General features: G+C 38.4%; 1 protein-coding gene across 1 annotated transcript; it reads right to left on the bottom strand.

Annotated features, from left to right (window-relative positions):
* Positions 1 to 349: 349 nt before the first annotated feature.
* LPA3 (Low PSII Accumulation 3) lies at positions 350 to 23,722 on the bottom strand. The gene is made up of 12 exons (XM_010272199.3): positions 23,288 to 23,722; positions 22,222 to 22,252; positions 13,632 to 13,724; positions 13,488 to 13,550; positions 13,169 to 13,280; positions 9,318 to 9,403; positions 3,507 to 3,565; positions 3,304 to 3,406; positions 3,170 to 3,230; positions 2,105 to 2,187; positions 1,926 to 2,006; positions 350 to 737 (listed from the first exon to the last, which is right to left on the bottom strand). The coding sequence occupies exons 1-12, from the start codon at positions 23,623 to 23,625 to the stop codon at positions 678 to 680; spliced, it is 1,170 nt and encodes a 389-aa protein (XP_010270501.1). The 5' UTR covers positions 23,626 to 23,722; the 3' UTR covers positions 350 to 677.
* Positions 23,723 to 24,936: the final 1,214 nt, after the last annotated feature.

Raw genomic sequence — 24,936 nt, 5'->3', positions numbered from 1 at the left:
AAGTAAATAAACATAATGCATATCAAAGGAAAAAATAGAAGTAAATAAACGCGCCTCCCAAGCCAGGTGATGCATTGCTGAGTTAGTGAATTATGCCTCACAGTCACAGGTGATAAATTATAGTCAAACTTGGTAGAATGAAAAAATGGAGACGAAACTCTAAACACGCTTAGATGTTACTGCTGAAGGAACTTCACTTTCTGACGAAAAGTGCTCTGTAAAGCTGAGATATGGCTCACAGTGGATCCTTGAGGATTTAAAATAGGTGAGAGAGAGATTCAACTGGAGCATAATAATGAGAATGCAAATAGTGAATTCCCCAGAATATACAAAACCAAGAAACAAGGTATAGAACTTACATGCTACTCTTCGGGGGTGGGGGACTTTGGCATTAGAAGCATATTAGTTAATTCATCAAATGGAAGGGAAAAACGAGAATACAAAGCATAAAAAAGGTATATACACACTGAGAAATAATTAATAATACTATAAATACTGAATGAATAAAGAATTAACACATGGAAGACACGAGTCTGGCTAATTGGCTTGTCTGGAAACAAGTCCAAGAACCTTGGGCCTCGCTCCAATTTGGCAACTGATATTTTGGACGTCAAGATCCCTTGTCTTTAACCTTACACCCCAAGATCTTATTCCTCTTCAGTTTTTAGCTGATGAGCTCAACTACGCCATGCAGAAGACAACTCCAAATCGGCATCTTCTTCCCACCATGTTGAAGCCTGTAATATCAGATTACATGGTAAAACTAGGTGGATTTTCAAGCAACTGTGACATGTATTTAAAATTTGAAACTTTATACATTGTATATGCTCCAAAATGAAATACAAGTTCCCGAAGAGTGACCAATTGGTTAACCAATATAAGAAATGACATATCAAGCAAAACCAACACATGCACATTTGCAGAATTTAAAGGAATTTGTACCTGAGCTTCTAAATGTTAAATATACATTACAGCAAGGTTCAAAATATCGATATGCTAGATAATGAAAGCATCGATACTCAGAGTTTTGTAAACTTTTCAGTTAATAACCATCTCACCACCTAAGCCTTGTCCCAACTATATGATGTTGGCTACATGAATCCTGTTTTGCCATTCCGTTCTGTTCAGTTTGTAACCATCTGTCCACAATTATTTAACACCTAATACTATTTAAACTTGACAGAAGTCCCTAATTCCTAGTATTTAGCATATCCCAAGGTTCAAAAACTGATATTTGTCATGCAATATGGTATAATGCATTGCAACATTTTGAACCTTGCAATCTATCAAATATATATATATATTGAACCTTGCAATCTATCAAAAAAAAATTGAACCTTGCATAACAGCACAGCTGTTTACATGGTGCACATCCAAGGGGTCAACATCCACCATTTAATAGGTAAAAGATTAAGTAATCTAACCTACCATATTGAACTCAATTGGATGATCTCATATGACAAATTTTCTGAGGAAAAGAAAAAATGTGATGAACAGTCAAAACAAAATTATACATGAGATTATTGCAACCATCCAATTGAGAGAGTTTCTTATGAGTGGGGATCTCCTAGGTCAAACCCATTGAATGCGACTACTTTGTCATGTATGATACATATACAACAATGCTGTTAGTGAACTTGAACCTCAATCCTTGATAGAATTTTTCCCTATACTGATACTTGCTTCAAAATGGGCTGCAAGCAAGATATCAAAGCAAAAGCACAAATACTAAGTAGCAAGACATAAACATCAACAAAAATCAGGATTTATATGAATATTAGAAACCTCAGATGCAAGTGTGAAGACGTGAAGACATCATATTTGCTATTGGAAACCAATGAAGGTCAAAAGAATGATTCAGTAACTGTCTCAAATGATAGACATGACATAGATAAGGAAGAATTAAGAGAGAGAGAGAGATAGACCTTATAGCCCCTTCGGAGAAATTCCAATGAACTTCCCTGTTCTTCTTGTAGACCAAGAACCCTCAGCAGTTCTTCCTTTGTCTAACAGCATAAAGGATGACATATAGTAAATAAAGAACAAATGAAAAATCATTAGCCGGAGGCAGAAATTGGATCAGCTAGGTTAGACTAAAATTTACTTCACCCAATGTGAAACGGGTTTCACTTTCTGCTATGCAAGCATAGGAACCATCTGCTTGTTTAAGCATCACCTGCCAAGGTCCTGCACAAGTACCAGGTGATTTGGGGGTCAAAGCAATTGGAGCTGCGAATATAGATTGACCACAACAGAAAACAATTACAGGAAAGAGATCTTTTAGACCAAGGCCCCATTCGCTTTTCGGTAAGTTACTTACCCGGGTAAATGCAATTACCTGGGTAAGTTTTTCCTGGGAAACACTTACCCAGGTAAGTGCATTTACTCATGTTCTTTTGTTTCTCAGGTAAATAAGGCAATGGCCATTTTAGCCATAGAAATCCATTATTAAAAGGGGCATTTTTGTCCCGTTCAAGTGTTGGCAACTTTCCCTTTATGTGGGAAAGTTATTTACCCACCTAGGAGATGGGTATCACTTTCCTGGGTAAGTGATACCCAGGAAAATAAACTTTCCCTGGTCCCCACATAAAGCTGAAAAAAGAACATGGGATTCTTCGTCAATGGGAACCAAAATCCCATTGACCAACCTTCCCCCTCTCCAAATCCAAAAAAAGAACACCCCCCAAAAGGAAACTGAAACACAACTAAAGTCTTGATTCTCAACCATAAAGGACCTAAAACCCAATATTGCAAATAGCAAAGGAAAGAATTAGAGAGAAGAGACAGCAACTAAAGAAAAAAAAAGGTCCAGGCAACATACAATAAGTAGATATAGTTCATACATACATATATATATATATATACTTCCATTCACTCCTTAGCTAATGCATTAGAGAGAGAGAGAGAGAGAGTGTGTGTGTGTGTGTGTGTGTATAAACAGTACATATGACTAGGGAACTGTGGGTTACTTTTATATGGACACAGAAATCACCCAATAGTTTACCTAATGCATTAGCTAGGCAAGGAGTGAATGGAAGTATATTTTATTGGGTGATCGTTCCCGGTGAAGGATGACATACTGACAATGTCTGAAATTAGGATTTGGAATTAGAACCCATATGATTATCATAGAGGATTCAGTTTTCAAGTAAAAATATCCATATCTTACCAGGATATTGGCGGAATAGAGCTCCACTGTAGTTTACAACATACGGTGCAACAGCAACTGTCTTCAGCATTAAGATAAACAAAGGGATTAATCAACATATTGAAAAGGGTGAGTGAGAATAATACACGAAATACCTTCGAGTACTCTCTTATCCGAATATAGAAAACAGGGACAAACTGAGAAAGAAACCGATAGTGCAAATCCTTGGATGGAAATCCCAAAAGTCCCAAGTCCGCACTGCAAAATTTAAGTAGCTATATTGTATGAACAAAAACAATGTAAATTATATGAAGATACATTTCTTCCTGAAAATTCTAGTAGTGTAATATAATAATACCGCAGTGTATCAAGTTCCAGATTGAAAAGGAGAACAGGGGTGGATTTAGCAAAACTTTCCTGCATATGCCAAGCATAGAATCAATTAACAAGAAATCTATTATGGACATAGGCATGAATTAAACAACTTAGTCAATTAAGCAAGTTGAATAAGAAAGTTTATGTTGACTAGAAAAAGTAACCACATAAAAAATTCTAAGCTCTTAGTTGCAAACAAACCAATTATATTAGGCACGTAAGTTTAAACTTATGTAGACTGGCAAGTTGAACAAGAAAGTTTATGTAGATTGGCAGAAGCAGTCACATAAAAAATGCTAAGCTCTTAAATTGCAAATAAACCAATTCTATTAGGCACATAAGTTTAAACTAATTCTCTAGAGCAATACAAATCAGGTTGGCAGCTGGCACTAAAACTTTTGACAAACTCTCAACAACATGGATCCTGATGTGTCTTTTCTAGAGCAATACAAATAAAAAGAATTTTGCTCCATTACTGTGGGTGATATGGATCTAGGGCAAAGATCTACCTTAAACCCCAAACCTTGACATATATGGACTTTATAAAGGCCTGTACTATCATATGTAAAATATTTTACTTGAGTATCTTTTTAGGGTTTTACTGTTAAAGCATAAAAGATCCAAGGGCTTTGAGGAGACGGTGATAGAGAGAGAAGAGAAGAATAAAAGAGATTGCTTCTTTTTTCTGCAACTACATTCTCTTAACATTGCATATTAGATATAACAGGGGCTCCACCCCTAATTATTTTCTCTTTTTCATAATTTCATTAGCATCTATCTTAAATTTTTTATTAACATAAAATCATGGCCTTCTTTAGTTCCCAATAATATTTTTACAAGCAACCCTTCTATTAAATACAATTATATTATAGTATTGTATTTGAAACAGTGAAAGTAATAGACTTGAAATGCTATTTTCTTTAAGATATGTTTTTCCAAGAGTTGAAATTTATTTTCATATGTCAAAGAGCATTGCTATGGTATTTTAAAAAGAAACTAGTATTTTAACTTGGATTAAATAATTTAGTTTAATAATGTAAGTTTTATTATAATCTTAGAATGTTAAGAATATAAAAGTATCCAAGAGCACCATGAAAAAGCATATCTTGGCAATTAAGCGGGGCAACCCTCCATGAGCACCTTATAGGCTAGGCATCACTCTACATTTTAACCTACCTTGGTATTACTTGATTATCATAGTTAGGTAGGATATCCTAGAGGTAGTCTCTATTTTATATGATAGTGGGTTGTTCTTGTATCATTTCGTGTAGCAATAGTAGACATGCCTTCGATAGGTTATTTGGTTTTTATTTGATTGATAACAGCATGTTTGTGTTTTATTCGATGGTTGCACGAAATTGTTGTGATTATGTGGAACTCATTAAAACCAAATCACCTAGGCATGCACTCACTGGGTGATTTGGTTTATCCTTTGACTTATAACATGTCTAGGTTTTTTTAGATGCCACAAGAAAGTGTTACGATTATGTGAACTCATTGCTCCACATGTGAGGCTACTTTCATATTTCTTGATATTCCTAGTAAGGTAGAGTGGATCCTAGAGGTAGTCTCCATTTTATCATATGATAGCAGATGGTTCATGTATCACTTGGGGTAGCAACAACAAGCATCCACTCATTGGGTAATTTCATCTTGCATTTGATTGATAGAATGTCTATGTTTTATTGGAGGGTTGCAAAAAAGTGTTGTGACCATGTGGAATTATCAAAACCAAATCACCTAAGCAATTACTCACAAGGTAATTTGGTTTTAAATTCGAATATTAGCATGTTCATGAATTATTGGAAGGTCATAAGAAAGTGTTGTGACCACATGAACAAACCAAATCACCTAAGCAATTACTCACAAGGTAATTTGGTTTTAAATTCGAATATTAGCATGTTCATGAATTATTGGAAGGTCATAAGAAAGTGTTGTGACCACATGAACTCATCGGAATCAAATCACCCAAGCATGCACTCACTAGGTCATTTGATTTTTCTATTGACTACCTCTATTTTTTGTATGTTAGTGGATTTTCTTTTGTATAATTTAGGGTAGAAGAAGGCATGTAATCACTGGGTTATTTAATTTTTCATTTGATTTGTAGCATTTTTGTGTTTTATTGTAAGGTTGCAAAAAAGTGTTTATGACCATGTAAACTCATCAAAACCAAATCACCCAAGCATGCACTCACTGGGTGATTTGGTTTCACTTATTTAATAATGTTTGTGTTTTATTGGAGGGTTGCATGAAAGTGTCATGATCTTTTGAAGTAATTGCTCAATGTGTTTCGCCACCTTGATATTTCTAAATTGCCATAGTAAGGTAGTAGACCCTAGAGGCAATCTTTGTTTTTTGCATATTTTATGGGTTGTTAGTGTGTTATTTGGGGTAGCAACGGTAGGATGCACCCATTGAATAATTTGGTTTTTCGTTTGATTAATAGTATGCTTGTGTTCAGAGGATCACAAGCGTTGTGACCATGTGAACACATCTAAACCAAATCACCCAGGTAAACACTTACTAGGTGATTTGGTTTTTCATTTAGTTGTAATAAGTCATGTTTTATTGGAGGGTTAGAAGAAAGGAAAGTGTTGTGACCATGTGAACTCATTGCTCCACATGTTAAGCTATCTTTGCATTTCCTGATTGTCAAAGGGAGTGGACCCCAGAGGCATTTGTTTCAAGGTGTCAAGGCAAAGCTAGGTGATACCATGATGGGGCTTTTTTTGAATAAAACCCATCTTTCACTATCAATTGTTGCCTAGTTGCCTAGGTGATGGGTTTTTTTGAGTAAAAACTATAAATCCTAGGGTAATTCCTTAGGTTCCATAGCAAGCAGTAACCATCTTTCACTATTAATTGTAATCTTCATAAAAAATGTATAAGCATCATTTGAAACATAGAAAAACCACATTTCATGAAAAAAATGGAAAATAGAAAAGAAATTTCAGAAAAAATAGAGGGGATGAGCCTCTATTTTTGTCCTAGGAAAAGGAGAAAAGAAGAAGAAAATGATGATGATGATGATCAAAATAATCAATGTGTTCATTGAATAAAATTTTGAGTTCTTCCATGCTTATCAGAAATGTTCAGAAAACAGGACTAGGAATAAAACTGGAAAAAGGAAAGGTTCGTGGTTCAGAGGCTCAACCATGGTCAAACCGGAGGCCAAACCATGATGAAGTAATATATCATATCAATAGTTAAATACTACATACACTATATTTTACAAAAAATAGTCACACTTGAATGTGGTGGATAGATTGCTAGTTCCTTAATTTTTAAAGCAAATTACTAGGGTTCAAGCCTCTTTAACTTAGATTTTCTTTAAAATATGTATGTATTAAAGCAATATATACATTAAAAAGGCATAAATAAGCACAAAGGAATGGCTTAATAGTAACAAGACATCATATATGAATAAAAGATCAGGGGTTCAAATCTTGACATTAACATTTTGAAAATTCCACTCAATTAGTGACCTGGGCAGTTATATAAAACCAGGACCGGTTCATCAGTTCTCTAGTAAAACCAACCAGTCAGCTGATTTTAACTGGTTTTTTGGGTATGACCAAACTGGCTAGGGATTGGGTCACGGTTCAACCGGCCCAACTGGCTAGTCCAGTCTGGTTTCCTAAACATTGTTTATCAGCTCATGCTTTGAAGTCTTCGAGAGTTCAAGGCAGTATACACGATTGGACCCTAACAAATGAAAAAAAAAAGTAATAAAAAGAAATCAGACTTATGCAAAACTAAATGATTTAGTTTTTTTGATAAATGATAAAATATTTATTACAAAGAGAATGGTTACATCAAAGAATTACAATAAACATCCAACAGAAGTGTGAGATGCAGCCCCATCCAGAAAAAGAATTACAACCGAGCTCAAAATTGTTCAGACTTATGCACCCCCCGTTTCGCAAAGTAATCAGCCACCCCATTGGACAGATATTGTCATGTCTTTAACCAGCCATTTGAATGTTTTCATGTATTCCAACCAAATGATTTAGTTTAATAATATCTATTTTATTACTATAATCTCAATTTAAGAATATAAAAGTATCCAAGAGAGCCTTTAAAAAATATCTTGGCGATTAAGCAAGGCAACAGACCTATGTAACACTCCATGTTATAATCAATAGTATGCTCATTTAGATGAATCAAGGAACATATTTATAAATAATTAACACCTATGACACCTTGGTAGTCAAACCTACTTAGCATATTCACACTATGATACCAATACCAAATTTACCAATATGGAAATGGTGGGATGCAAGTATTGAAAGCCATACTTAGCTTTAAAACAAATAAATATAAAAGATAACTAAAGCATGGTACTAGCATGCTTAGAAATGAAGAGTTATGTATTCATGTCTTTGTTCTTTATTTTAAGAAATGAGTCATCATCATCATCATCATCAAACCCTTATCCCAACCATATGGGATCAGCAACATATCCATTGTTAATAATAGGATTCATAACCCTATTTCCTACTCTGGATTGTTTGCATTTGAACTCATAAGTTGACCCAGACAGTTGAACCACTTACCCACCACCCAAAGGGAAAAGCGGTATCATTTCTTTTAAAACATTGCTTGGCATAGGATGTAAAATCTTAAATAAACTCCATCCATACATAATCTTCACGTTTTTCACTTTACACACACACACACACACATATATATATATATTGGGGTGCCCAATCCTACTAGAACTAGGAAAAATTACAGAATTGCCACTATCATAAGAAAACTCAATAACTCCACTAATTACCAATGACTAAAATTCTAAACCCAACTAAACTATGACTAGAAAAATCAAGCAATTAGACCTGGGTCCCACATACATAAAATGTCCAAAATACCCTGCTGTTTAAGAATACAAAAATACATAAAAATTCAAAAAGTTTCACCTTTGGATTCTTTTCTCTTGCATCAACTGGTTTTGATAGAGTTTTAAGAGGCTTCTAGAGACTCCTTTGACTCCAACTTTTAGTACTGAATCTTATCTTCAGATTTTTAGTAATGGATGCATTTGAGATGCCTTTTCCCTTTCCAGTGGTTGTTAGGAGTGTAATACTTTTAGTACTGAATCTATCTCATCACACTATATGTTGTAATTGTATCATGTTTTTTCTTCAATGAAGTTTTTTCTTATTTTACAATCAAAAAGGAGATGAGGCAGATCTAATGTTGTCCATCCTGCAAATTGGGGCCTTGAGAAACTCAGCAATAATGAGCCCCAATCTGCTAGATGCACATCCACAGCAGCTTCTGTTATGTAGTTCAGGTCTGAATTCCAATTACCCATGCAGCTAAGCTTCAGATTTAACAGCTGGAAAAGGATGAATGTACCTAGTGTTGTCTCTGGAAGGGACTGACCATCTAGAACAGCCACTTGGACTCTGAACAAGGCAAAAAACCCTCGGCGAAAAGTATCCAGGTTACTCTTATTATCTTTTTTTTTATTTTGTCTATTTTTTGTTAATAAATTAAACAGATGATCTAGTGCTCAAGTACCCTCACATGCCCTACTTTTAATTTGGCAACCCTTAAATTACTTGCCAAGATTTTGTGGCAAGTTCAAACAGAGACAACCTCAAGTGCCTATTTCCCATATCTGTATTTGTATCCTAAATTAGCATAACGTTGATAAAGGGATACAAGCAATGGAAGGATTTTGATTTTTACTGGTAGGTATAAAGCTGACATACTGGGATCAGGTTATCACTCCAGGCACAAAACACAGTACTTCAAGGAGCCTATTAGAGTAAAGACCCCATACCACATACTTCTCTATGATAGAAAGCTCACGTGTGCTGCAGTTGATAAATACAAAAAGTGATGGTGGCTCATCAGACTCCCAACGGCCTGCATCAATAAGAAATGACCTCCAATTTTGAGATAAGTGCAAACTTTTGAAGTATGTAAATGCTTTAAAAAACAACATATGCACATGAGATTTAAAAACAAAGAGAAAAAGGAAAAAAAACGAAAAGCAAATAGTGCTTCATTATCAGCATTATTCTTCATTTTAGCACAAAGGAATTTTTTTGGCAATGACTCTGATGATAATCATCAAAGACTTTAACCAAATAAGATTAATCAACACAAGTTGCAGTTCAATATAGATGCCTCACTGGACTCCTTTTTCCTTTTTTTCTTCTCAAAGTTGCAAGATTCCACATTGAAAGCCTCTCATTTTCTGAAAATATGCCATGTTTCCTCTTAAATCTGATTACATCATTACACCTAATGGAAAGAAAACTTCTCCTAGTACACTCTTCCCAACCAAACATCACTCTAGGTTCTCAACTCAATATAACGTAAATAAAAGTAGTTATCTTTTGGTGGCACAATGCCAATGGAACCAATGTTTTAAAACCCAGAATGGTAGCCAACCCATTTTCTTTTTGGGTGACAGTTCACCAGTTCAACCATCCAGGTTGTATTTGTATGTTTCAACATGTGACCTCATTAGACTTTCAAAACCCTAGGAAGTTTCATAATACATGAGACTTATGGGAATAGAAATGAGCAAAAGAGATAAACCGCAGTGATAGTGTCAGTAACACAGTGGATGTGGTGGAAAGAAGAAGAAGAGAGAGATACCAATGACCACTTGTTTATTGTTTTTCTTTCTCGATTGGTGGGTTGGCATCACCCCTCATCAATTTCTTGAAATACACAATGGTAGGATTGTTGGAGATGGTGGCAATGGCCTTTAAGTTTAATGATGACTGGTGAGTTGACACATCAACGGTGGAAGTGATGATGGCAACGTTATAGGTTTGCTAACGTACACAAATTGGTGAGAGATGTAGGATTTTAGGTTAAATAATGCAATAGTAAGTTGTCCATCAAAGGTGGAAGTGACTATAGCATATTAATGATTTTATGGTGAAAACCCTTTCCCATTTCTTACATACCATAAGTGAAGCCCTAACATCTACATCCTCCTCTCAATTATGCAAATAGATTTTTTTTATTAGTTATACTTACTTGAAGTTATGATTAAGATGGAGAATGGTAAAAGTAGAAAGGACAAGGTTAGAAATAAAGTCATACAAAGGAACCTAGGAATAGCTCCAATAGGTGATAAAACGAGAGAAAGTATATTGAGATGATTTGGTCACATGCATAGAAGACCTTTTACAGCACCTATTAGAAAAAGTGATCTATTACAAATCAAATGGGCTAGAAGAGCTAGGGGCAGACCAAAAAGGACTTGAGTGGAAGTAATAAGAAATGACTTAAGGGTCCATAATTTAATGACGGGCTGCACACTATGAAACTTTGGGATAGAATAATTGAACAAAGATTATGACTTGAAACAAGTGTATCAGAGAACCAATTTGGCTTTATGCCAAGGAGATCAACCATGAAAGCTATACTTCTTTTAAGATGATTGATAGAAAAGTTCTGAGACAAGAAGAAAGATCTTAATATGGTGCTCATTTATCTAGAAAAGGCATATGATAGATTTCCTAAAGAGATAATATGGTGGGTCTCGGAAAAGAAAGGGGTTCAAAATAGGTAATATAAACCCAATTAAGGATATATATGAGGGGGCAACAACCAAAGTTAGAACACTAGTGGGAGAGACTTCAGATTTTATAGTTACTATGGGTCTTCACCAAGGTTCAACACTTAACCCTTATCTATTTGCATTGATCATAGATGAATTGACTAAACATATTCAGGGGAAGTTTATGGTGCATGTCGTTTGCGGATGGCATTGTTTTAATTGATGAAACTAATGAAGGATTAAATGCAAAATTAAGCTTATGGACAAATGCCTTGGAAACAAGAGGTTTTAAAATAAGACCAAAACAGAGTATATGACATGTAAATTTAGTAATAATAGGAGTGCAAATCAAGATACCCTTGGGATTGGAGACCAAGAGATAACTCAATGTGTTAAGGGGGTGCAACCTCCTGAATGCACAGGGAGTAGAGGGAGAGGGAGAGAAGAGAGAGAGAGAGAGAGAGAGAGAGAGAGAGAGATTGTCAAAGGTGGAAAATCTATCATTCCTCTTATTACATACAGACTTTATATAGGCTTATTCAATCAAGAGAAAGAATTGACAATTGTATTTAACATGTTAGGTGATCTTGCAACGTTTCTTGCTTTCAACTTGTTAGGTTGCTGCTGATGTGGCTTCCAGCCTTTTTCTTTCTTCTAAAGTATACTTGTTGAATTACTGGTTTGTCACTCGAGTTCCTAACACAATGTGATCATTTCCAGTACCTTGGTTCAATATATATTTGTTTATCAGAAATTAGTTCAACAATTCATAATAAGGGAGAGATTGAGAAGGATGTCACCCAAAGAATTAGAGCAGAATGGGAAAATGGAGGGATGCATGTGGATTTTTATGTGATAGGAAAATACCACCTAAATTAAAAGAAAAATTCTACAAAATAGTTGTAAGGTCAGCTATGTTGTATGGAGTGAAGTGTCAGGCAGTCAAGAAACATGTCTAGAATGAAGTTATCTGTGGGAACCTAGGAGTAGCTCCAATAGGAGTTAAAATGAGAGAGAGTAGCCTAAGATGGTTTGGGCACGTGCATAAAAGACCACCAACTACACTAGTTAGAAGAAGTGATTTGTTACACATTGAAGAGGCTAGAAGAGCTCAAGGTAGACAAAAAAGGACATGGGTAGTAGTAAGAAATGATTTAAGTATGGCTTTTTAATAGAACAGATTGGCGAAACAAGATTCATGTAGCCGACCCTATATAGTTAGGATAAGGCATGGATGATGAAGATGATGAATTTAATGATGGATGCAGCACTGAACAGAACAGAATGGTGAAAACAGGATTCATGTAGTCAGCCCCATACAGTTGGGAGTTGGGACAAGACTTGAATGAGGATGATTAGACCTGTTCATAAGCCAGGCTTTGGGCTCAGTTTTACACTGTTTCAGGCTGAGGTTTCGGGTTGGGCCCATTCAAATTTTGCCAAAAGCTAATCCCAAGCCTAGTCCATGAACAAGTCTAATGATGATGATGATTTATATTCATTTGAAGCCTAATGCCTCTTTCATTTCACTTACCTTCTTACCCAAAATATCTCAACCATCTTAACCATCATCGATTGAATGGTTTGAACAAATCAATGGTTCAACCATCTAGGTCACCAGTTCATTGAACAAGTCACCAAATTTTTGTAAATTAATAGGTTTAAGGTTAAACCAAACTGTCTTCCCTGCTGGGTGACAGGTTGAATGGTTCAACCATCTTGGTCAATAATGATTTGAAAACATATTATGAAACTACAGCATGATTAAACCAACATTCCATGGCAATAGATGCCTCACTGTAAAATTTTCTTTTCTCTCACTCTCTCTCCCACTGTTGCCAGGCTCCTTATTGAAAGCCTTTGCTTTACTTACAAATATGCTTTATTCCTCTTAAGTCTAAAACATTATTGTGTCTAATAGAAAGAAAATACTCCTGATATACTACCCAACAGAACATGACTCTGGATTTTCAATTTAAAGTTGATAGCTTAAACCTTAGGTGCACAGGTTCATGTTTTTCCTTTTTTAAATGCTCCAAAAGCAAACATGGTAGAAGTGTCTCTCAAAAAGCATGAAACACTACAGGACTAGGTGTGCAGTAACTAACCTTCATTATCATCTTCAAAATCAAAATCCAAGGTGTCTCTTATAGACCTGAAGAATGATGTAACAGGCCCACTGGGAACATCATCAAGGGATCCTAATGTTATACCATTAATCTGAAAGGAAAAAATATATATCTGTTAGAAAACCAAAGAAGTGGCATTTAGAAAGTTGTTCATAAGACATCTTTATAAGACTCTATGTATTCTAAAAAGTTTCCACATTTAAATACATAGTTATATACCTGCTGCAGAAAAAGTTTAATCCAACTTTTATTTGTTATAAGATATTAAAAGAAATTAGTTAAATGACCATTTCCATACCGTATCAAAAGCTGTTTTGAAGAGCTCTGAAGCCCTGCGCTTTTCTGGTTTGTCAGGAAAAACCTGGATTATAATAGATTATTTCAGTACTTATATTTCAACAGAAGAATATAAATCATGATATGAAAGAAAAAGAATCCTCACAATGCACGCCCTGGTTCCTTTTCTCTCTTGGAGCTTCCTAACAACAGCCAAGGCAAGTTGGATGTTGGCATCAATGAACTCATCTGAAGATCCCTAAACTCATTTAAGATTAAAAAAAAAAAAAAAAAAACACAATGTATTAATGGCCAAAGCATCTCTCCACTGGGTTACACATATTTTTTTTTCACATTCAACAAAATCTGAAAAATAAAGGGAGATGAAGTCCAGAAGATCAGAAAGTTGATTATATGGAAAACATTTAATAAAAAAAAATCCCAAAACAGGTTGTCTAGCTAAATCGACTCTATTTTCCCTTTTTTTTATCAATAAGTATTTTCCCTTTGTTCACCATTTTTGAAAAAAAAAAGTATTACCATGATCTCAAATTCCAGTTTCTAGCACCTTTCATTGATAAATGATCTCCAGAAAAAATACATAGGCATACTGAGAGGGAGAATGGAGGACGAGGGAAGGTTCAGAGTAGTAGGAAGGTGGAGGTCTGAGGTCTTGATCGAAGCCAAGACTTTCAAGTTCGAAGAGGAAAGGATCAAAGGTGAGGACGTTTTGAAAATCAGAGAGAATAACAGGGCGACTGTGTTGGTGTCAAAGGAGGTCATCGTCTGGTTGAAAGGTTTCATAGATGGGGCTATCAACTCTGGTAAGGTGATTGGATGGACAAATTCAATGGCTGTCCCAGGTAAGAAATATGTAACAGAATTGAAAAGAAACAGAAAGGGATGGTTTATCTCTGTGGTGGAGCTTTTTGGAACAAGTGGAAAGCAATTGCTGTGTGTGCCAGAAGGGAGGCTACGGAAAGGGTAGATGGACTTTGTGAAGGTGCTACAGTCTTTTCTTGTAGCCTTGGAAGTGAAGAGAGAAGAGGGGGTGAAGAGAAATGGTCAAAAATCCCAAGACCAGGGTAAAAAAGCTCAGGAGGGGGCAGTTTCGATTAGTTCCTCTGGGAGCATAGAAGTGCAAGGCATTCCGACTGAAGTGGTGGTTGCTTGCACTTCTAGTCTTCGAAGATTATCGGTAGGAGCAGGGAAGGATGAGTGGAAGAAAAGAAGGGTGTTAGTGGCCGATAGAGGAGTGACAGACTGGAGAAGGGTTCTGTGTACAGTGGCAGGGGAGTTAGGATCTGGGAGTGAAGCTATGTTGTTCCCTTTTGCAGAGACGAAAGCCGTGCTTGATGTAGGCGACCAGGAGCTAAGTTTTAAAGCAGTAGTGGTGGATGGAGCTCTGATACAGGTTCAGAAATGGAGTCCATTATGCAATGAAGTCGAAGTCCAAGATGGTTGTGTCCGGTTGAAGCTTGTAGGCCTTCCACTTCACCTCTGGCGGAACTCTGTTCTTGAACACATCGTGCATTGTCTGGGAGGCATCTTGATGAAAGCTGATAAACGTTTTCTGGGTGCCGTGGAGTTACAGGTTGCTGGTGTTAGGCACGAGAACCTGCCGAGGGTCATTGAAATATGCTCGGATGAAGCCTGGTACAAGGTGTGGGTGGCCACTGAAGTTGAATGGTCGTGGTGGGGAGGTGTTCCTAAGGTAGAAGATGATGAGCTGGCGGGGTGGTGGACACGTGGAGGGCTTAGGTTGGGAGTTGAAAAGGTGGAGCAGATGAAAGGTTTTTTGGGGTTACTGAGCCGGTTGGGGAAAACCAAATGACAAGAAATCTTTTTAAGGAAAATATTTCAAATAGGTTTGAATTAAACAACTTAATGGCGGGAAAACCAAAGGTGGAGCAGATGAAAGGTTTTTTGGGGTTACTGAGCTGGTTGGGGAAAACCAAATGACAAGAAATCTTTTTAAGGAAAATATTTCAAATAGGTTTGAATTAAACAACTTAATGGCGGGATTCTCTTCCTTTGCTAACGTGGCGAAAAGGCAGGATGGGTTGGGGAGCCGAAAGGTCTGGTCTGAGCCATTGAAGGTGGCGGGTGGGTCGGGCGGGGTGAAGGTTGAGCCGGGACAGTTTTGGAAGGGCCCACGTGACAACTTAAAAGGTCGCGCGGGCGGGTCGGGTGGGCATAACTCCGAAAGGGGGATCCATTTGAAGGACCCACATGATAACTTAAACTATCACGTGGGTCGGGGCAAAGGGGTTTCCCTTGGGGCGTTGATAGACAATGGTAATGGTCTATCATCGTCCCAAGTCGTGAGAAAGGGGGGGGGCTTGTGCGCAGCGGCGGAAGTTGGAGAAGAAACCGGTGTTGCAGTGGGTTTCCCGACGAAGTTTGGAGGAGCAAAGCCAACTGCGACGCTCCTCAGAAAGGCCGAATCCAAGATTCGCTAGGGAACAAACTGAAGAGAGGGAAGAGAAGGATGAAGGCTGGGCACAGTGCAGTGAAGGAGATGAAGAAGCGGAGGTCCATTCTACTGATGGTACTAGCGTGGGCAGTGTAAACGACGAAGGGAGTTGTGCTGGTGGTGACTTGGATGGGTGGAATATTGCAAGCTTATTTCAGGGGGTAGATTGCAATCGGGTTAACTCATTTCCAAGATTACAAAGTGTGCAAGGATTATCAGAAGGGGTAAACCGGGAGAACAGGAAGCTGAGCAGGAACACACCATCTAGGGGTGAACCAGGGGTAGAGGGGAAAGATCACCAGGTTGACCAAAGGACAGAAGTACTTCCCCACCAACTAAGGGAGACAGATGTTTACCAACCTCTGGAACAAGAGAGGGAGGCCGGGAGCAGTCCTTTTCTAGTTTGTCTATCAATCCCAGGTAACCAAGTGAATTCGGTTTGTGCTACTAATGTGTCTCCTATGTCTTTGGTTCCAGATTCCGTTTCTATTCCATGTCCTGTAGCCCATGATTATGCAGTCGTGCTAGAAGGCGGGCTCTCCGAGGAGGGGGAGAGGGGGATGAAGGAAAGTGGGAAGTTGAGGGAAGGAAGTTATAGGAGTGAAAAAGTGCGGGAAATCATTGAAAAAGTGTTTAAGGAAGTGGAAGGAAAGTTGATTTGGAGGAGGGAAGGGGAGGAAGGAAGAGGGGAGGGGTTAGTGGAGAGGAGGGAAAGGATTGAGGGTAGAGATGGAAGGAAAGGAACAGGGAAGGAGGGAGGTAATAGGAGAGGGAGGTTGGATGGAGAGGAAAGAACAGAGGTGAGACCAGGGGAGAGGAAGAACGGGGAGATGGACAGAGTTGGAGGGGTTTCTGTAGGAAGGGTAGGGGCGGAGGACTCGGTGAGAGAAGACTTGTTAGCAGAATTTGTAGAGAAGTTGGGCTGTAGGTTGGAAGATTTGAATGTGTTGAAAGAAAGATTACAGAAGAGGAAGAAGGAGATCAGAACAAAGAAGAGGAGATTGAGTGAAGTTGAGAGATTGAAGAGAGATGTAGGAGACAAGATTCTCGGGGTAAAAAGAGATAGGAGGAAAGGGGGAAAGTAGTGGAAGGTGGCAAGGGGTTTAAATAAGAAGTGGAATGAAGATTTTTAGTTGGAATGTGAGGGGAATTGGGAATGCAAGGAAGAGAGCGACAATAAAAGAGGTAATAAAACGGTTTGACCTAGACATTGTGTTGTTGCAAGAGTCTAAGAGAATGGAGTTTAATAACAATTGGGCACGGAGTGTTTGGAAAGCCAGGGGGATTAGTTGGGTGGCTGCCCCCTCTTGGGGTGCATCCGGGGGGATTGTAACAATGTGAAAGAGGGATGTGGTTGTAGGCCTGAAGGAGTTGATCGGAAAGTACTCGGTATCTGTGAAGTTTAAGCAGCATGAGGGTGATTTTACGTGGGTTCTCACAAATGTTTACGAACCGAATGACTACAAAAAGAGAAAGGAATTGTGGGAGGAATTGGCGGATGTTAGAGGGTTGTGGGATGGGCCCTGGTGCATGGGTGGGGACTTCAATATGATTAGATTCTCGGAGGAATCCAATAAGGTTAACCAGAGGGTGACAAAAAGCATGAGGAAGTTTAACAGCTTTGTGGATGACTTTGAGCTTAAAGAGATCCCCCTAGCCCATAAGACATTTACTTGGTCAAATCTCCAATCTAGACCCATTTGCTCTAAACTGGATAGATTCCTGTTCTCTCTGGATTGGGAAGATCATTGGGGAACCTTGGCTTCTAGAGCTCTTCCAATGGTGACCTCCGATCATTGGCCCATAGTGTTATGTAAGGAGGAAAGAAGGCATAGAGGTCCTACCCCCTTTAGATTTGAAAATATGTGGTTACTCCACCCAGGGTTTACTAACAAAGTGAGGGAGTGGTGGTATGAGTGTAACCCATTGGTGGAATGGGAGGGGATGGAATTCCATAAGAAACTTCAATTTTTGAAAGCAAAAATCAAGGAGTGAAGTCTGATGGAGTTTGGGAGGATAGAAAAAAGAAAGGGAGATCTGTTGGATAAGATTGAAAGCCTTAACTCTAAAGAAGAAAGGGGAGAACTTGGAGAGGAAGACAATGAGCTCAGGAGAGATTTAAGAAGACAGTTAAAGGACTGCCTGCACAAGGAGGAAGTTAGCTGGAGGCAAAAATCTCGGTGTAAATGGGTGCAAGAAGGGGACAGAAACACTAGGTTTTTCCACTCTCTAGCAGATGGCAGGAGAAGGAAGAACCTGATCTCCAAACCAGTAGTAGATGGAGTTGAGCTAGTACATCAAGAGGAGATTGTTGGGGCTTGTGTGGAGCACTTCAAATCTATTCTAAGAAAGCCTGTGCGTAGAAGGGTGTGGGTAGAAGGATTGGATTGACCAGATGTAGGGGTGGAGAACATGAGAAGGTTGGAGAGAAGCTTTAGTTTAGAAGAGATCAAGGAGGTTGTATTCTCTATGGATAGAACAAAAGCCCTAGGGCCGGATGGGTTCACAATGGCTTTTTATCAGGACTGTTGGGATATTTTGAAAGATGATCTTTTGCGGGTGTTTGAGGAGTTTTTCAGGAGAGGAGTTGTCAATCCGGGTGTGAACTCTACATTTATAGCCTTAATTCCAAAAAAGAAAGATGCTTCCCACCCGAAGGATTTTAGGCCAATTAGCTTGGTTAATAGCTTGTATAAGATCATTGCAAAAATGTTGTCTTTGAGGCTGAAGAAGGTTTTGCCAGATATCATTGCACACTACCAAGGAGCTTTTGTAAATGGAAGACAAATTACTTATCAGATTTTAATTGCTAATGAGAGTGTGGAGAACTTTAAGAGGGATAAGAAGAAGGGAGTGGTCTGTAAGCTGGACTTGGAAAAGGCTTATGACTTGGTGGACTGGGAATTTTTGAGGAAAGTTTTGACTAAATTTGGGTTCGGGGATAGGTGGTGTAAGTGGATTATGGGTTGTGTCCGGAATTGTCATTACTCAGTGCTAGTGAATGGGACAGTGGTAGATTTTTTTCAAGCCAGTAGAGGTATAAGACAAGGAGACCCCCTTTCTCCTTTCTTGTTCATTCTAATTGCGGAGGTTTTGGGGAAACTGATTCACAGAGCAGATTCTAGGGAGCTTATTAGAGGCTGGAGAGTTGGGAGGGTGGAAACCCCCCTTACTTGCAGTTTGCTGACGGCACGATTCTGTTTTGTGAAGGCGGTAATGTGAGCTTTATCAGGAATTTGAAATCGGTGATACAACTGCTTTGAGCAAATATCCAACTTGAAGGTTAACCTTGGGAAAAGCTGTGTTGTGGGGGTGAATTTGGAGGAGGGAGAGATTAGGGAGAGTGCTGAAGTGCTGGGGTGTGAAGTCTCAGGGTGGCCTTTGAACTACTTAGGATTGCCTTTAGGTGATAATCCTATGAGAGAGCTTTTGGAACCCGGTGGTGGAAAGGTTTGAAAAAAAGACTGGTGTCTTGGAAAAAGAACTACCTCTCTCTTGGTGGGAGAATTACTCTTATTAAGGCCACGCTTGCTAATTTACCTATCTTTTTCCTGTCGGTGTTTAAAATCCCAGTGAAGGTTGCTAATAGATTGGAGAAGTTAATGAGAGATTTCCTGTGGGAACCGGAAGAGGAAAAGAGGGATCATAGAGTTAGCTGGGAGATAGTTTGTAGGAGTAAGACATGTGGTGGTTTGGGGCTTGGAAATATTAGGAGAAGGAATATGACTCTATTGGGAAAGTGGTTGTGGAGATTCCCCTTGGAGAAGGAGAAGCTATGGGCTAGAATAGTGGCAAGTATTCATGGGCTGGAGCATAATGGATGGGATGCTGGAATCAGAGCTAGGACCACAAGCAATTCTCCTTGGAAAGCCATTCATGACCTGCTACCAGTTTTTTCCCCTAATATCAGGTATGATTTGAATTTCGGTAACTTCATAAAATTCTGGGAACAAACCTGGGTGGGGAGTGCCCCTCTAAAGGATCAGTTTCCTTCTTTGTTTGCTCTTTCTGATCTGAAAAATGAGCCAATCTTGTCTTTTACCACCCCGTCCTCTTCCACTTCTGGGATTTGGTGGAACTTGGGTCTAAGAAGGGATTTGAGGGACTCAGACTTTGACATTATTTTGAGCCTTATTGCAATTCTTGATAACATTGTCTTATACCCCACTAGGGCGGATTCTAGAATTTGGACACCTTCTCCCAACGGCATTTTTTCTTGTGTTTCTTTCTTCAAAGTCTTAAGTCAATCCACCAGTCCTACCTTCCCTCCTTTTCCTGTTGATGAGGTTTGGTGTAGAGCAATACCTCCTAGGGTTGGTAGTTTTTGTTGGGAAGCCTATCTGGAAAGAATCAACACTGGTGATCTACTCCAAAAGAAGAGACCCAATACTTGTTTGTCACCTCAGTGGTGTGTTCTTTGTAAAGCGGATGGGGAGACTAGTTTTCACCTACTGGTGTCTTGCCATTTTGCGAGGTCAATTTGGGAATGGGCTTTGTCCCTATTTGGATGTAGTTGGAATACCCCATCAGACTTGCAAGGCCTTTTTTCCCCTTCTCTTTTTAGGTGGCGGATAAAAAGGGGAAGGACAACGTGGAGAGGACTAAGGGTTGCAGTATGTTGGACACTTTGGGAAGAAAGAAACTCCAGGATATTCTCAGAAGCTCAGAGAGGAGCAGCAGATCTGAGGACTATCATTCATATTAGGGCGGTACAGTGGCTGAAATCTTTGGAGTTTTTCACAGATTGCACTGTGGATGACATGTTGAGGAAGTGGGGTGAAATTGCAAATTGCACACAAACTAAGTCAGTAATGAGTGTGGCTTGGACCCCTCCACCTAGTGGATTCGTGAAACTAAACTTTGATGGGTGTAGCAGGGGAAATCCGGGACAATCGAGGATTGGGGGTGTTTTCAGGGATGAAAATGGGGCCATTTCTACTATGTTCTCAGGCCCAATTGAAGTGGGTGACTCCCTTAGAGCTGAGATCTTTGTAGTTATGGAAGGAGTACAGAAAGCTAAGGAGTTGAACATCAGGAAACTCTTAATTGAAGGGGATTCAGAGGTGGTGATAGGGTGGCTGATTAAAGATCACAATGGCTTATGGAAGTACAATAATGAGAGGAGAAAATTCAAGTGGCTGGTGCGGGAGATGGAAGTTAAGATACTTTGGGTTAAAAGATCGGCTAATTTCCTAGCTGACGGTTTAGCTAAACAAGGGGCAGAAAGGGATTCACTTTTTTGGGCTAAGTTGTAACTATAGTGTGTTTTCTTTCTTTTTTTCTTTTCTTGAGGTTCTTTGTTGCTCTTGGAAGATAAGCGTGTTTGTCTTCCTATTGTAAATCTTCTTTTGATGAGTTAATGAAAGTGTTATTGATCAAAAAAAAAATGAACTCCAGAAATTATTAATGTTCTTTATAACTAAAATATATATATTTTAATATGTTACTGAATGTTGGCCCAGTCTATTTACATTACTTAGGATAACAATATGAATCTGGTATCTAGGATTCATTCTTTGGAAGTAGAATTTACTTACAAATACTCTACTCTTACTTTTGCTAATTTTTATACCCATGATGCATAATTATGGTGATAATCACCATAGGCAGGTCTAGAGGATCCTGATACACAAAAAGGATCCAACAACACCTGCCCATGGAATGCAACTACCTTGACATTTTCCATGAAATTTTACAATTAAAGAGGTCATGAAATATCTATAAAATGAATTCTATAGATTACATAATTTTGACAAAATGTCGGTGAAAATTATAAAAAAGAAAATGACAAATTCCGGATGCTATTTCAGTCAATGAAAGTATAGAAAAGGAAATCAATTTTTTCCTTTCTTCATCCAAAATAAAATTTCTTATAATTCATCCAAAATGTGAGAAATTTTGTATATATGCATGTAAATGTTTATACAACCACAATTCAAAGCATCAGGATCCATGTAAGTTCCCTTTTTAAGGTTTCCATTTTAAACTTTTTTATGGTGGTGCCTCAATATATCTTATCAATCCCATGCCGAATTAATCTGTAACAGCTGGTGAGAATGATATCAAGTGGTTGCATAATGCCAATTTGTGTTATCTTCAAAGAAATGGTAAGAACATGCATATCACATAATGCCATGATAGTTAGGATTTCAGAAATTCTTTGCATATATCAATCAATCATTGGACCACAAATAGTAAATTAGATCCTCAACGTGAATTGTTACTTCCAAAACAGAGTACTAACTTATCCGAAGAGGAAGATCAAAAGTCACATAGGTACCTTGTAAGAAGAAATGTTGGTAGGCAAAGGACTGGCGACCATTGTGAAAAAACATAGAAAAAGGAAACATGTGTCAAAACAGAGATATAATGGAACCCACACAAATGTATAAATGAGATCAGGAATCTCAGAAAATAAATAAATAGATAGATATCGAATCCAATCCTAGAGGAGCATGTACTTCTTGAGATAATTGGAACCATCAATGCGAAAGAGAGAGGGATGATGCATCTCTATCCTCAAATCCAAGCCTATCGACAATATTGCACAACTTGGTTAAAGAAAGGTCCTATAAGGTTCAGGATTAAGAAAGCCATAGCTGAATGCAACGCAAGGTCTCTATTAGTATTTTACGGGCAACTTGTTACCTAATCCATTCCTTTTGGTCTGGGTAGTCAAACTCGAGCGTGGAAGTTGGAACTCAGGAGAATCTAGGTCTCCATTAAATTCTGTCGGAGGAAACCTGGATGCAAAAAAAAAAGGCTTGCTTACTCTGTTCACTAGTCCACTATTATGGTCTGATTCAGTCAAATGTGAACTCAGAAATATTACAGATTTCATGTCCTTCTTCGGCTTCTACAGTCTCCCTTGTGAGCAACATTTGGGTTAGGAAGTCCCCTTGTCCATCGTCAAGCTGTGTGCTATGACCTGACCACTTCCCAAGAGAGTACCATTACATGCATTCAGCCATTTATGCAGTAATGCAAGACGCACTTCCCAAGTGATCAAGCAATATGTGTTTAACCTGGTACATGCATCTATGCGAGAGTCTAAAGTGAAGACTGAGCTTCAAATGCCTAAGCCACAGCTGGGATTCAATGCTTTCATTTCATCGTAGTTCGTAGAACAACTAATAGTCCTTCCACAAGCAGTGGAGACCTTGCCTTGCTTCGTGGCGCTAATAATTAAATGAATACGGCTACAAAACTAAAAACCCGGATTCAAATGAAATGGATCTCAGTGGATGAATGATGAATCAGTGTTAAATATTTACAAGAAATTAAAAGGGAAAACAAGAGAAAGAACTAGAAAAAGAGGGGAAAAAAGTGGTAACAGGAAAACTCACGGAAAATCAATCTCTAGACGGTTCTTCCCATTTTCGAGAGCGTAAACAAGAGAATTTGCGGCATCTGTGACAAGAGCTTCGTAAGATTTAGGCTTATAGACTGAGACTCCGGCTTTGGGATCGAAATCTGGAGTTTCTTTGCTGCTACTTCGAACCACGTAGTTGCGGAAGCTCAAGAAAGATCTTCGCACAGAAGAAAACTGAAAAAGTGGAGAGCTGGTGATCACAGAGAACGAAGGACGAAGACGCAGGAGAGCAGGTTGAGACGTTCGAAACTGAGAGAACGGGGGCAAGAGAGGGCGCAGATGACATGACGAGAAGGCCATGGCTGTGGCCATCTCACTTCTGCGAGAGAGGAGAAACGATTAGTGGATAAAAGAGTGGGACTACGTCACCCGTCCTTACTTTAGATAACAGACATGTTACGACGGGTTCCGGATGTAGTAAGCACGCTAGGTGAGCACATTAAGTAAGCACCTAATAGCGTGCTAGACATCTGGCCCAGCTAAAAGCGCCTTGCATCCAAACTTCAAACGTTTTATTCTTCCGTTAGTTATTATTTATTATTTTAATATTTGTGTTAAAAATAAAAAACCAAAAAGGAAAATCTGTCCCATTAATGCGTTGGTATTTCCATCTCCAATTTATTATTATTTTAATATTTGTGTCAAAAATAAAAAACTAAAAACTAAAAAGGAAAACCTGTCCCAATAATGTGTCATCTCTCCATCTCCAACCTTTTGCTGTTTAGGGTTCTTCTACACTTCTGGACCTTCAGCGCCATTGCAACTGGTTAGTTGGGGCAGCAGTTCTTCAAGCCCTCACCTGCAATTTCATCTCAAGAAACTCATTCATCCAATCTCTAACTATCGTATTCCTCATTCGCAGGTTCTAAACTTCTCCCACCTCTACACCTTCAACAGTTGCAACGAGTTGGTTGGGGCAGCAGTTCTTGAAGCCCTTACCTGCGATTTCATCTCAAGAAACCCATCCATCAAATCTCAAGTGACTATAATCTATCATCGCTATATATGCTTTATGGTTTCAATTTATCTCCCACTTTCATTTCTTTAAAAATTTGCATAAACAACATGGGATTTCAAATAAAACGCAAATTCCTGATTTTTTGGAATGGTTTTGTTGGATTTTTGTGGGATTTTATCTCTGTAACGATAAGTTCAAATATATTGATTGGAAATGCAAATTATGTTACTGATCATTCGCGGTATGGATCGACCCTCCCCATCTTGTTGCAAAGGTACTGGTGGGAGATCATCTATGACGTATGTTCTTTACCACTTTTTTTCTTTTAATTGAAACTTAGTGATTTAGTCCCTTTTAATTTGGTGGGAAGAGTCCTATAAAGATGGTTTGCTCTGTTTGATTACTATTAATGCATTTGGACTTGTTTAGACATTAGACTACAAGGGTAAGTGTCAAAAAGAATAAACATTCATTTACCTATCAAAAAAGAAACTTTCATTTTGGTCCATTTGCAATTTTGTTGTTTAGGTTGAAATATTAGCGGCATTGTTGCAACTGTATTTGGAGCTATTGGGTTTCTTGGGCGTTATGTTGTTCAACAGCTTGGTAAGATTGGATTTAACATACTTATTAACTAGTTTGGTCTGGAATCATTTATAATACAA

The sequence above is a fragment of the Nelumbo nucifera genome, chromosome 6 (assembly GCF_055504915.1).
Source record: "Nelumbo nucifera cultivar China Antique chromosome 6, China Antique-T2T, whole genome shotgun sequence".
Taxonomy (NCBI): Eukaryota; Viridiplantae; Streptophyta; class Magnoliopsida; order Proteales; family Nelumbonaceae; genus Nelumbo; species Nelumbo nucifera.
This window is presented reverse-complemented; position numbering and strand designations above follow the sequence as displayed.